This window comes from Acartia tonsa, chromosome 15 (genome assembly GCF_053477335.1).
Source record: "Acartia tonsa isolate MP-2025a chromosome 15, ASM5347733v1, whole genome shotgun sequence".
NCBI lineage: Eukaryota > Metazoa > Arthropoda > Copepoda > Calanoida > Acartiidae > Acartia > Acartia tonsa.
The window spans coordinates 1,467,514-1,482,268 of NC_137274.1; the positions used below are offsets into that span (position 1 = coordinate 1,467,514).

General features: G+C 35.8%; 1 protein-coding gene across 2 annotated transcripts in view; it reads right to left on the minus strand.

The window, feature by feature from the left end:
* The window catches only part of LOC145306830 (uncharacterized), a 14,038-nt gene extending 4,619 nt beyond the window's left edge, over positions 1–9,419 (minus strand). For both annotated transcript variants that reach the window (XM_080149141.1, XM_080149140.1), the window contains exons 1-6: positions 9,320–9,419; positions 7,539–7,626; positions 6,111–6,155; positions 5,025–5,096; positions 4,195–4,236; positions 3,734–3,790 (exon numbers count right to left, since the gene is read on the minus strand). In XM_080149141.1, the coding sequence (XP_080005267.1) occupies positions 3,734–3,790; positions 4,195–4,236; positions 5,025–5,096; positions 6,111–6,155; positions 7,539–7,626; positions 9,320–9,381 (366 nt within the window). In that variant the 5' untranslated portion in view covers positions 9,382–9,419. The remainder of the gene's footprint in view (positions 1–3,733; positions 3,791–4,194; positions 4,237–5,024; positions 5,097–6,110; positions 6,156–7,538; positions 7,627–9,319) is intronic.
* Positions 9,420–14,755: the final 5,336 nt, after the last annotated feature.

Genomic DNA, 14,755 nt, shown 5'->3' on the forward strand with positions numbered 1-14,755 from the left:
ATATTCCTAAAAAATTTTTGGAAGGGTAAGGGTGTCCCCCCCCCCCCCTCAAGAAAATAACCTAAAACCAACACAGGACCAGTAGGTATATTCCCTAAAGGGTAGAAATCAATCGGTTCAGTGGTTACCGAGATCTTATGGGACGGACAGACAGAGAGACATCATTCTACTTTCTATTACAGATATATTCATATTTAGTAGCATGACTGGCAGGACGACGGACAAAGTATATTACATACTGGATACTCATTAGTATAGGAAATCTTTACACACAAAAAATCAGCCGTCTATCTTAAATAAAAGCCAATAAAGTCGCATTTACAAAGCACATCCCCCCCCCCCCATCCCCAATTGAATTACGCTCTAACTGACGGAAGGGCGGACAAACAGTGAAAGTGAATCATAGAGTAGCTTCGCTACTAAAACAATACAATGGCCAATACACAAAATTACCCCTTTTGTAGATTACAATTAGTGGATTAAACGTTTTGACAATCAACTTAAGAACCAACAAATTAAGCCGACAAAGTTGTTAAGCCAACGAATAAGAAAATGTTATTATAAAACTTTGGAGACTAGTGTAATAAACAGCCCATGACATACAAAAAGACGGACAAAACAATGTTAAATATGTTATAGGAATCTTCACTGAAAATTTCATACATCACAAAAGAGAAATCTAACTATTGAAAAAAAAATAAAGTGTTTCAAACATATAGGTTTAACAAGGATGACAACATCCATAAAAGCGATGCTCTGAAACGGTAGGACAAACGAACATTAACACTTGTACAGTATCAGAACGGAATAAGCAGATTATAAATGTATAAGTCTAAACAAATTTTTAGCAATACTGTAAAATGCAGGATTAGGCCGTTATTACAGAGATGCTTCGCTTATAATATCATACTTTGTTGTTCTAGGAATCAGTATTCCAAAAATTGGATAAATAGGATAATTATATAACATAAAAAGTTGTTATAAAACAAGTTAAAATCAACATGTTTTTAAGGGATGTACGGACATTCTGGTATGGATTATAGAGTTGCTACGCTTTTTCCTAACTAATACAGGAATCACCATGCAAAGTTTACAATCGCTAAGACAATTCTAACATGCCAAAATTAACTTTTAGAGCTATCCGTTACGGACAGATGTACCGACCCTAATTATAGAAAAGTTTCGCTTTTAATAATTATCAAATAGCATATGTTTAAATACAAGAATTACAACGTCCATAAAAGCGCTTGAAATTTGATCAAAAAAAAAAAAATTATGGGCATTTCTGGGGACATTGAGCTCAGCTGTTTCTTACACTAGTCCCAAACGTTTTTAAAGAACATTTTCTTATTCATTGGCTTAACAAATTTGGGAGCATTTATTAAATTTTGATTGGTTGGTTCATTAAGTTGAGTGTCCAAACGTTTAAGTAACTAATAGTAATCTACAGATGGAGTAATTTTGTGTATCATCATTGGGGATATACATCAATTTATCGGCCAATGTCTTATCCCTTTAGATCCCTGGGCAATTTGAAAATTAAATTAAAAACATAGTTTTTTTGTTGGTTCGTTTTTTCCTTCAGGTATATTGGTTACTGGGTAGCCCCGCATTTAACCCTTAAAATAAAATAACAGGAGGTATGTCTGTCTGTTTGTACTGAATGATCCTGCTAATCGCTTTAACAGGGTAGCTTGTTATAGGTCCTGGGAAGGTTTATAACTATTTTGGGGGAGTATGTGTACTACATCGCAAGAGAAATCGCACCTAAATAAAAATTAACCCCCCACAAATTTTTTTCATAAACTATAATTGACATAAAAACTTTATTTTAAATCTAAATTAAAAAATTGGGTTATCGAATTAAACTCTCCCCTCCTAAAGGCCTCTAAAGGGAAACACGCAGCGGGCTAAAATAACAATTCAACCCTTCCAAACCCCATCCTCTCCCCTCCTACTGTATGAACAAACTAACCAATTAATGAGTTCCATGTTAGCAAGCAAAATTGAAGAGAATTTTTCCCCTGTCAATATTTCCACGTATATTCTACATCCATTCTACATCCATTCTACATCCATACACTAGAAGCTTCGTCCCTAACCTCTAGGAAAGAGTGGAAGATATCAGTAAAATAGCCTAAAACCAAACCAAGGAAACATTAATAAAGCTTCACTGAAAATTCTGACCAGCAATTTCCAAAATCTTTACCTACTTTAGACAAAACTCATTACTACTTTATACCATAGGACTGGAGGCTATGCCCCTAGAGGCATCTAGGGACACGTAAAGGTAAAATTATTTCTTTTCAAGCCATTTTAAATTCAGCTATTTACCAAAAATATTTTTTTTCGCCGATTGATGGTGTTAGTTATGGTTTTAGCTAATTAATTATAAACCTTTCCGGGACCTTTGAGAAGCTACCCTGTTAAGGAGAACCCGATCGGTTCAGCGGTTAGCGAGATCCTTCGGTAAAACAGACAAACACACAAACATCCTGTTACTTTATTATAAGGACTAGAGGCTTTGCCCCTAGCCTCTAGGGGCTTTGCCCTAAGAGGTAATTTAAAAAAAAGTTAAGAATTTCTGGTGCTGCCATTTATTTTGAAATAACTGCCACAAAAAAATGTCAAGGAAATTTATTTGTTTTTGGAGGGGTTGTGGGTTTCCCACCCCCCAAGAAAATAGCCTAAAACCACGAAAGGACCAATAGGCATATTCCCTGAAGAGTAGAATCCGATCGGTTCAGTGGTTGCCGAGATCTTAAGGGACAGACGGACAAACATCCTGTTACTTTATTACAAGGATTATACTATATGTATAAAAGCTGTGCAGTCCTTTATAAACAGGTGTGTTTTTTTTAAAGCAAAGCTTTTCTATAATTAGGATAGGTCCGTACGTCCGTCCGTCCGAGACAGATAGCTTTTTTTTAATTTAGGCATGTTAGATTTGTCCTATCGAGGTATTTTAAACTTTGCATGATGATTCCTTTAACAGTTAGGTATGATTTAAGAAGAATAGCTACTCTATAATCGTCCGTACGTACATCCATTTAAAACATGCAGATTTTTTTTTACTTTTTTTAACAATAAATTTTGTACCAATAGTATAATTAAATTATCCTGTTTATCTGATTTTTGGAATAATGATTCCTAGGACAACAAGGTACAGTATTATAAATAAGGCATCTCTAAAATAAAATCGTTTTTATCTATAATCTTGTTCAGACTTACAAAATAATTCTCTGCTTATTAAGTTTAGATGGAGGGAGGGACTTAGGGACAGACAGACAGGCGGACAGGCAAAGAGATAGACAAGCAGAAAGACAGACAGACAGACAAACTGACAGATGGCCGGACAGAATGAAAGACAGAGAGACGAACGCACAGACGGACATACAGCCAGAAAAACAGACAGACAAACAGACAGACAGACAGACAGACAGACAGACAGACAGACAGACAGACAGACAGACAGACATACAGACAGACAGACAGACAGACAGACAGACAGACAGACAGACAGACAGACAGACAGACAGGCAGACAGACAGACAGACAAACAGACAGACAGACAGACAGACAGACAGACAAACAGACAAACAGACAAACAGACAGACAAACAGACAGACAGACAAACAGTAAAAAAGACAGACAAACAGACAGACAGACGGACAAACAGAAAGACTGACAAACAAACAGACAGATGGACAGACAGACAGACGGATTGACTTACCTCCAACAGGAACAGATCATCACCAGATCCCACTGGCTGCACCGTGGCTGCAGCGGCCTAAAATGCGCTGGATTAGAACTGGTTCTAAGAATACTATCCGCATTATATCCGCGGAAAGCTGTCTATAATACTATACGATAATAATAAAAACACATACAAGGAGAAATATATTTTCAGTATGGCTTCGAAACCGATTAATGTCCGCTGGATTAGAAACCGTTCTAGGCCATACTGAAAAATCATGTATCGTATCGTATTATATCCAGTTTTTAATGCACCGCGGCTGCATTCGCCTAAATCGTAACATAAACAGCTTTTCGCGGATTTTAAAATGAAAAATTATAAGATTTAACCCAGTTTTGTTGTGCAGCTGTGAAGTTACTAAGCTGTCAGATAAATACTTAGCTGATTTTTTTGGCCGAAAAGATTTTTTATCTTATATAGGTATCCGTTATTATTACCTCTTTCTCGTCTTGAAGAAAGGACTGAGCAGTTTTAGGCTCCTGAAAATAAAATAATTGATTTATTCATCAATAGCAGCTACGCCACCTAGAGGCCTCTAGGGGCACATAAAATGTTTTCTTTTCAATCAGATCAGCTGTATAAATCTCTATATATGTGGCGCAATATATTTTTTGAATTTATAGCGTTTTCTGTTGGTATGGTGGAGGTAACCTTCCACAAAATAGCTATAAACCTTCCCAGGACCTATGAGAAGCTACACTGTAATGGAGAACCATATCGGTTCAGCGGTTAGCGAGATCCTTCGGTACAAACAGAGAGACATCGTTCTACTTTGTATTATAGATTAACGGTTTAGCCTTATAATATTGGTACTTTTCTCGTTTTTAAAAGGAAGATAATTTTTATTTCTCAGCTGATTTTTTTCGTTGTTTTAGGGGGCAACGCTTCGTAAAAAAGACTATTAGTATCTGTCCCCAAAATACCATTTTAGATTTATTTCGCATGTTGGCTATACCTAATCATCATACATACACACACACACACACACACATACACAAATTTACACACACAGACACTCACACACACAAACACACAGACACGCAAAGATACATCGTGTTACTTTTTTAAACGGACGACAGCTTTACCTTTGTCAAAAATCAAAATGTTTAGGTCCATTTACAAACACACACACACACACACACAAACATACATCAACTTACTTTTTTATTAGGTACCTAAGCTTTACCTTTGAAGAAAGATCTAGGTCCATTTACACACATACACACACACATACAAACCTGTTACTTTTTTAAAAGGAAAGCTTTACCTTAGAAGAAAGATCTAGGTCTAGCTGATCACGAAGGTCTGTTTCATCCTTGTTGTCTTGTCGTTTGGATTCCTAAACAAAACAAAAGTTTGAAATCGATAGGACAACTCTAACATGCCTAACTTAACGAAAAGAGCTAACCGTTACGGACTGACGGACGGACGGACTGACTGACGGACGGACTGACCGACCCTAATTATAGAAAAGCTTCGCTTTTAAAAAGGTGGTTAACCTCTAAGTGCTAAGTCGAGCAATTAATCCTTAAAATCCTTAACAGAATCAGTTTGTCTGTACCGAAGGATCTCGCTAACTGCTGATCCAACTTATGGTTCTCCTTTACAGGGAAGACTCTCATGGGTCCATGGAAGGATTAACTATTTTATCAAATTCAGCTCTCCTCTCTTCAAATGCTCCTAGAGGCCTCTAGAGGCGTATCCGCTAGTTTAGAATATTAATATAGTGGAGTAGTTTTTCTTCTTCGTGTTTATATTGTGAATTTAGGTTTGGTTAGGTTAGGTTATATTAGGTACAGGGTAGCCACACAGGATTAGTGTACCACAGGATTAGGGCCCGCAAGGTTTGAAGCTAGAAATAAGCCAATCCATAACCCAAAGGTGAAAATGTGATTTTCTCGGCTGCTATTTGAAATACACAAATTCTACCTTGTAGTTTTCCAAATACCAAGAAAAACTTTCAGTCAAAGTTTTGGTTGTCAATTGGGCTATGCAATATTGTTATCTTTGATTGCACGCATAAAGGGAGGGGACATTGGGCTGTTATTTACACTAGTCCCCAAATTTTTATATTAAAGTTCTTTTTACGTTAACAACTTTGGGACCTTTATTGAATTTTGATTGAGAAAGTTGAGTCTCCATACGTTTCAACCAATAAATGTAATCTACAGAAGAGGTAATTTTGTGTATCATAGTGGATTTACTTCAATTTATCTACCATTGTCTTATCCCTTTAGATCCCTGGATGTTATAGAAATTTTATCGCTCCGTATTATAGACAGCTTTCCGCGGATACTATGCGGATAGAATAGCTGTGAACCGGTTCTAATCCAGCGGATATTAGTCTGGTTACCTGTGCAGTTATGAAAGCTTGTAGGCTGAGATAGTTTTGTTTGTCCTGCAGAGTATAGAGTACGTCATACACAGGGAGGGAGGGAACTTTGGGTACTTTAGTTGTACTTTGGGTACTCTAGTATACTTTGGGTACTCTAGTGTACTTTGGGTACTCTAGTGTACTTTGGGTACTCTAGTATACTTTGGGTACTCTAGTGTACTTTGGGTACTCTAGTGTACTTTGGGTACTTTAGTGTACTTTGGGTACTCTAGTGTACTTTGGGTACTTTAGTGTACTTTGGGTACTCTAGTGTACTTTGGGTACTCTAGTGTACTTTGGGTACTTTAGTGTACTTTGGGTACTTTAGAATACTTTGGGTACTCTAGTATACTTTAGGTACTCTAGTGTACTTTGGGTACTCTAGTGTACTTTGGGTACTCTAGTGTACTTTGGGTACTCTAGTGCACTTTGGGTACTCTAGTGTACTTAGGGTACTTTAGTGTACTTTGGGTACTCTAGTGTATTTTGGGTACTCTAGTGTACTTTGGGTACTCTAGTGTATACTTTGGGTACTTTAGTGTACTTTGGGTACTCTAGTGTACTTTGGGTACTCTAGTATACTTTGGGTACTCTAATGTACTATCATGTAAGTAGTTTATACCAGGGAGGGAGGGGACAATGGGCTGGTTATTACCCTAGTCCTCAAAGTTTTATAATGACATTTTCTTATTCATTGGCTTGACAACTTCTGGGACTTTAATCAATTTTGATTAGTTGATTCATTAAGTTGAGTGTCCAAACGTTTAAACCACTAATTTCAATCTACAAGAGGGGAAATTGGAGATGTACAAATTGTACATAAAGGGAAAAGAAGGTTGAGGATAAAATCCGTAAAGGTGTGTGGTTTAAGGCTCAAAAATAGTAGTATTTTATGTGCATTTATTATTGAATAGAACTATAGACAAATTAAAAAAATAACATAATTTTTCATCGTTCTACTACTGTTTTTTACCTTAAAACTCACAACCTTTACGGATTTTACCTGATACAGATTACGTAAAATGGATTTTGACAAAATATTCTCGGATAAAATAGCCTCAAGACCATTACTTCAAGAAGATAGCCTCAACTGTTAATAATGAGCATGGCCGTTGCAGCTCTCTGGCCTGCCTAGCTACGCGCCCGAAGCCACCTAGCCAAATAAGCTAAAAAAAAACTACGAAAAAATTAAAAATTGTAAAAAGAAATTAAAAATCTCTCTTTCTTAACTATTTCTTATTTCGTGGATTTTACAAAAAGTTGATGGGAGATTTTTTTTTACAATTTTTAGGTTGTTATTTAGACCTCTCTGACTCTCTGTCATTTTTTTTGGGTACCATTTTATAAAGTTCTGGGTACCAATTTATGAAACTTTGGGTACCAATTCATAATGAGTACTCTATATGCCTGTTCCGCATGGCTTCTGATGGAGAGCAGCGCGTCGACCAGGTGCGAGGGAAAGCCAGAATCTTTTTCCAACAGTTGACTAATGTACCTGAAAAAATGGGTCATTCTGTCAAATATCATTGGGGTTTTAGATCATTTTATTTGCCCCCAAGAGGTAATTGAAAAAAAAATAAAAAAAAAATTTAGGTACCTACCTTCCTAAAAAAGGTTATTTTTATTTGGGAGGGGGGGTGTCCCATCCCCCAAGAAAATAGCCACAGAACCAGTAGGTATATAATTCCCAGAAGAGTAGAACCCAATCGGTTCAGCGGTTACCGAGATCTTAAGCTTCAGACAGATAGACTAACAGACATAGTACCTACTACTTTGTATAATAGGATGACCGTCCGAGAAAGACAGACGGACAGACAGTAAATTGTATACTTCAAGGTTAATAGGGAATATTCACAAAAAATTTCAGCCGTTTATCTTAAATAGCAGCCGAGAAATTCGCGTTTTTCCCACTTACTATAGACAGCTTTCCGCGGATATTAAAATGAAAAATGTTAAGATTTAAACCAGTTTTGTTAGCCAGGACCTTGGGTATTAATTTCATGATTTTTAATTTAATTTTAGTAAAATTAAACAAACTGTATGTAATAACGTTACGATACATGATTTTTCAGTAATAGTTAGAACCAGTTCTACTCAAGTGAAAATAGGTAATCGGTTTAGAAACAATCTTGCATATTGAAAGTACCAGGATATCTGTGTGTGTACCAAAAGATCTCGCTAACCGCAGAACCGATATGGTTCTCCTTTACAGAGAAGCTATTTAAGAGAAAGGTACAATCAGCCTCCTAAGAAGAGAAATCACCCCTAGAAAAAATCCCTTCCCCCTCTTTTTTTCCTTCTTTTTCTTAAAAAACAGATAGACATCCTGTTACTTTATTATCCTTACTAGCGGATTCGCCCCTAGCCTCTAGGGGCTTTGCCCCAAGAGGTTTGATCAAACCAATTTTCGTATTTTAGATTTAAAATAAAAAAGAAAAATTTTTTTTTTTTTTTTGGGGGGGGGGGGGTTAGTCGACTTCACTAGGTATTTTATTTTTAGTTTTAAAAAGAAAATTTTTTTTTTTTTTTTTGGGGGGGGGTATTTTTCCTTTTTTGGGGGGTTGGGGGTGTCCCACCCCCCAAGAAAATAGTTATAAACCTTCCCGGGACCTATGAGAAGCTACCCTGTAAAGGAGAACCCGATCGGTTCAACGGTTAGCAAGATCCTTCGCTACAAACAAACAGACAAACAAACAAACAGACAGACATCGTTCTACTTTGTATTATAGATACTAAAGTAACAGGATTTCATTTATGTCTGTGTGTTTGTAAAGAAAGATCTTGCTAACCGCCGAACCGATATGGTTCTCCTTTGCAGTAAAGCTTCTCATAGGTCCAGGGAAGGTTTATAACTATTTTAGGGAAAGGGAAGGGACAGTGAACTATAAATTACACTGGTACTTTTATAACCACATTTTGTTATTTGTTGGCTCAAAAATTTGTATTGTATTGTGATAGCTGTGTTCAAACTTTTCCACAATTTAATCTTAATCTACAGAAGGGATATTTTGTTCATAATCATTACGGCTATAATTAAATTAATCATCTATTGTCTTATCCCTTAAAATCCATGATTTTCATAGTTATTTATCGCTCCGTATTATAGACAGCTTTCCGCGGATATTATGCGGATAGTATATGACTGAGAACCGGTTCTAATCCAGCGGATATTAATCGGATTTACTTACTTGATAGTGTACTCGGTGTGACGGCCTCCATGGACAACAAAATCCTCTATTTTCTTCTCCATTGTCTTTTATCTGAAAAAAATATAAAAGTAAGAGGATGTCTGTCTGTACTTAGGGATCTCACGAACCGCTGAACCGATATGGTTCTCTATTACAGGGTCCTAGAATAGTTATTTCTCGCATCGTATTATAAACGGCTTTCCGCGGATATAGAAAGTACTAATATGAGATTAAAACTAGTTTTTTTAGCCCCGAGGTGCCGGAGGCACCGGCTAAAAAAACTGGTTTTAATCTTATGATTGTACATTTCTATATTCGTAGAAAGCTGGATATAATACGATGCTAGACATAGTTTTTTCGTATGGATGAGAACCGGTTCCTATCCACCGGATTCGAATGAATACGAGAAAGGTTTATAACTATTTTGGGGGAGGTTACAACCACTCTCCCAGGAGAAATCGACAAAACCAAAAAATATTAAAATATTTTCTCGTAAAACATGAATAAAAAAAAGCTGATCTATGTAAAAATAGACAAATTATATGTCTAAAACTAACAGAAAAGGGGATACTACTGCTCTCCTTAGTTATTCCTGGGTTGATGGACTCGAACGTGTTGGTCTCGGGCCATTAACCTCGTCCATAAGAGGTATTTTACAGGTATGTCTAAAACTAGATATTGTAGCGAATCACAAAAAAAAACATGAAACGGGAAAAAGTGAGTTATAGCGCAGATGTTCAGTTGTAATGACAAAGAAAAGAAAGATCGAGAGGAAATATGCAAAAAAAATCAGAGAAAATCACACATTCATAATTCTGGCTTTTAAATTATATAAGTGCGCGACAAAAATAGTAAGGGGAATGCCTTGGCCAATAAACAGGCGCAACTATCTACCATGCACTGCACGTACACTTCTCAGACAAAGGTCGTGCAAGTGAGGTTAATTACTTAAATCGAAGGAGAATCTATCTCGCCCTTTCGAGGTAAAGGTAATAAATACTTGTGCGTTACAAAATGGATTAATTTGAACTACAAATAGTTTTTAACATAAATCTTTCACTCAATTGAGAAGAATTTAAATTAGTACACAAATGAATCAATTTAAAAACAAGGATGACAACATCCATAAAGCGAAGCTCTGAAACGGTAGGACCAACGAACATTAACACTTATAGTGTAAGATCGAACTGAATAATCAGAATGTAAATGTTTAGGACTTGCTTATAGAGATGCTTCGCTTATGGTTCTTTCCCTAAGGATACCGGCCTCAATCCACCCCCCTACATATGCTTCCCCATTTCACTTCGCTCCTAACGCAAGCAAACAAACACACGCAACACAGCAGTCATTTAATTCTTACCACTTACTTACAAGTTTTTAATTACATCCTTTCTTTTTTCTTTTTTTTATGTGCACACTAATAAATTATGATGAAATGTATCTGACTAAATAATGTTGTTCGTGTTTGTTTGTTCTTACAATGTACGTCTGTCAATTTGTTTGTCTGTCTGTCTGTAATTTGTGGGGATTTCTAGCCAATAAGCTGAGAATAAATAAAAACTATAGAGATAGACATTTTTCGCCGGAAACACAAACACAATGAAATAACAAGGAAAGATTTATGCATATGCGTACAACGAGTCTAATAGCTTCGAATTCGATTTATCGTCAAAATCGCATTTAAATTGTAATTAAAATTGGTCAATGCTTAAATATTTAAATTTTGGAATTCTAGACGTCATCTACTCCACACTAGAAACTCTAATAACAACATTACTTTTACTATTTTGAATTTTTTCTATTAATTTTTAATTACTTATATTTAATACTAGCGGTTTCGCCCCTAGCCTCTAGGGGCTGTGCCCCAAGAGGTGATAAAAAAAATTATGGCGAAAATCGTAAAGGACCATGGAAATCTCCTTGAAAAAAAAAAAAAAAATGGGGGGGGATTTTTTGGTTTTTGGGGGGGTTGGGGGTGTCCCACCCCCCAAGAAAATAGCTTAAAACCACCACAGGACCAATAGGTAGATACCATGAAGAGTAGAATCCGATCGGTTCAGTGGTTACCAAGATCTTAAGGGACAGACAGACAGACAGACAGACAGACATCGTTCTACTTTGTATTATAGATTATGCAACACTATGATAATCTAATCTATGACAATCCTAATCTTAACAAGTAAAGTTAAACATCTAAAACACTCCCCCTGTGACCCTCCCCACCCAATTAAACGCCCCGGGGTCGACAATGAGATTCTTGGACATGTCATGCTCTTTGATGCTTGGACCAGGCTTAACGGGCTTGGCTCAGGATAAGGACAGCAGTTACATGTGAACTAACGCAGCAGCTCGTCGGTCTTATTAGACTAAAATCACAACAGTGATTGGGTGTGACCTATTCACACCCACGACACCCCTGTACGATGTAAAGATACAGCGTTGGATACAATCACACTATAGTATAAATCTAATAAAATATAGAATTGAATGTAACTAGTATCATTGTAAAACGGAAGGGCCAACAACTGAAAGTTGTCGACCAATTCCGCATAGCCAGTGTGGCTATTAAACCAATGCAATATTAATTGTATCTCATTTGTTGATTTCCAAATAAATATTATTATGCTATTGTACTTTGTTGTCCTAGGAATTAGTAAACAAACAAAAATTTGCTTTCACTATAGTTGAGAATAATTTTCATTAATTTTTTGCTAACAATGATGACAACATCCATAACAACAGCGAGGCTCTAAAATGACAAACGAACATTAAGAATTATTCGAAATAAAGAGTTTCAGAAATTAATATAAATATACATTAAAATATAAACAAAATTGTATGTGTCAAAACTTTTCAACTAATAATTATAATCAACAGATGGGATAATTTTGTTTCTCATAATTGGAATGTATCTAACATTTTATCGTCCATTGTCTTATCCCTTTAGATCTCTCTCTGGTTTTTTCCATAAACAAATGAAATATACGTCTTGAAAAAGTTGACTTATTTTGTCTGTAGAATAGTTATCTATTGCATCGTATTATAGACAGCTTTCCGCGGATATTAATATGAAAATAAACCAGTTTTATTGGACACTAAAGACAGAAGGCCCGGGATTAATAGTATAATGGTATAAATAGTATAATTCATTTTAATGTCCGTGGAAAATTGTCAGTCATATAATGCTATACATGATTTTTCAGTATGGCTGAGAACCGGTTCTAATCCAGCGGATATTAATCGGTTTTGAAGCCATTCTGGAAAAATAATTTTCTGTCTGTTTACAAGGTAAATAGAGAAAATAATTTGACGCGGCAAATGCGCACAAAATATTTTTGGCCCTTTTTCATGTGGCCATAATTTTAAAAATTGAAAATAAAAAATGAAACCAGAGAGAGAGAGAGAGACAGAGAGACAGAGAGAGAGAGAGAGAGAGAGAGAGAGAAAGAGATGGAGCGAAAAGGAGAAAGAGAGAAAGAGCGAGAGAAAGATGGAGAAAGAGAGAAAGAGAGAGAGAAACAAAAAATAAAAATAACACTATAATAGATTTAGAATAAATGGATATTGGGAAAAGGAATTTTTTGTAGTCAATTTAGGTTGCTATTATAGTCCTCATATATTGGTCAATAAGTTTCCTCATGGTCTGGAGGGGGAAGGGGGATGGTGTTTTATGTCCCAACTTATAGAGAGAACTCAATACATACATATATTGGCTCTTAATATATGTATCTACAAGAAAAACATTATAATAAAACTTTGGGGACTAGTTTGATAAACAGCCCACCGTCCACCCTCTATCTCTCTCTCTCTTTCTCTCTCTCTCTCTCTTTCTCTCTCTCTCTCTCTCTCTCTCTCTGATTTTGTTTCATATGTCCAATAAAATTTCGAGAAAAAATGAAAAATAGGTTTGGCCACACAAATAATTTTGGACAAATTCCAAGTCAATGTTACCACCTTGATCTTCTAGGGGACAATTTTTCGAGAACTACAAAAATAAAGAGAGGAAGGGGACATTGGGCTGCTTATTACACTAGTCCCCAAAGTTTGATAACGACGTTTTCTTAATCTAGGCTTGGGGGCTTTTATTGAAATTTGATCAGTTAGTTTATTTAGTTGTGTATCCAAACGTTTCAATCACTAATTATAATCTGCAGAAGGGGTAATTATTTGCATCAACATTGAGGATGTACATCAATTTATCGGCCATTGTCTTATTATCGAACCAACCAATCAAAATTCAGGGATCTAAGGGGATAAGACAATGGACGATAAATTGATATAAATCCCCAATGATGATACACAAAATTACTCCTTTTTGAAGATTACAATTAGTGGTTGAAACATTTGGACTCTCATCTCAATAAAAACCAACCAATCAAAATTCAAAAAAAAATCCTCAAAGTTGTTAAGCCAACGAATAAGAAACCGTTATCATAAAGCTTTGAGGACTAGTGTAATAAACAGCCCAATGTCCCCTCCTCTCTGACATAAAGTAGTGATCTAAAATTTTGGATACCAGTGTAAAATTATAAATTTGGCCCAAAAAATAATATTTGCTGGCAACGTGTCTTTCCAAAAATCTGATGAAAATATTACAGCCACATGCAGAAAAGAATTAATAATAAATATTTGGTATTTTTTAAATGTTATAATTGTCCTATTGATTTCAAACTTTGCATGACTATTCCTGTAACACTTGGGTACGATTTAGGAAGCGTTGCAACTCTATAATAGTCATCTGAAAGTCCATACGTCCATTTTTTTAGTTGGAGGGAGTACTTATAGTTTTCTTGGGAGAATGGTGAACCCCTTCCCTAAAATAGTTATAAACCTTCCCTGGACCTGTGAGAAGCTACCATATGGGTTCAGTGGTTTAGAGAGATCCTTTGTTAAAGACAGACAGACATCCTGTTACTTTTATATATGGAAAATGCAGTTTTCATGAGCGATATAAATTTCTAGGTAAGCTTTGAAACCGATATTAATATCCGATGGATATGAAACGGTTCTCAGCCGTACAAGAAGATTATGTATGGCTTCTTAATTTTCCACGAATATTGAAAGTAAACTCAAAAAATTTATACCAGTTTTGCCTCTAGGGGCTAAACTACTGGATTATAATCGCATCGTATTATAGACAGCTTTTCGCGGATATTGAAAAGAATAATTAAAAACTAATTTTATCATCCCCACGACGGTTCGAAGGCACAGGCTATCAAATCTGGTATTAATTTTTTGATTTTTATATTAATATTCGTGGAAAATTGATTGTAATGCAACGCTATACATGATTTTTCAGTATGACTGACCAACCTCCGTTCTAATCCAGCGGATATTAATCGGTTTCCTAGCCATACTGGAAAAATATTTAATTTTAATATCAGAAAATCCGCGAAACTAAATTAAAAAAATGCGCCAGTGTAATTTTAAAAAAAT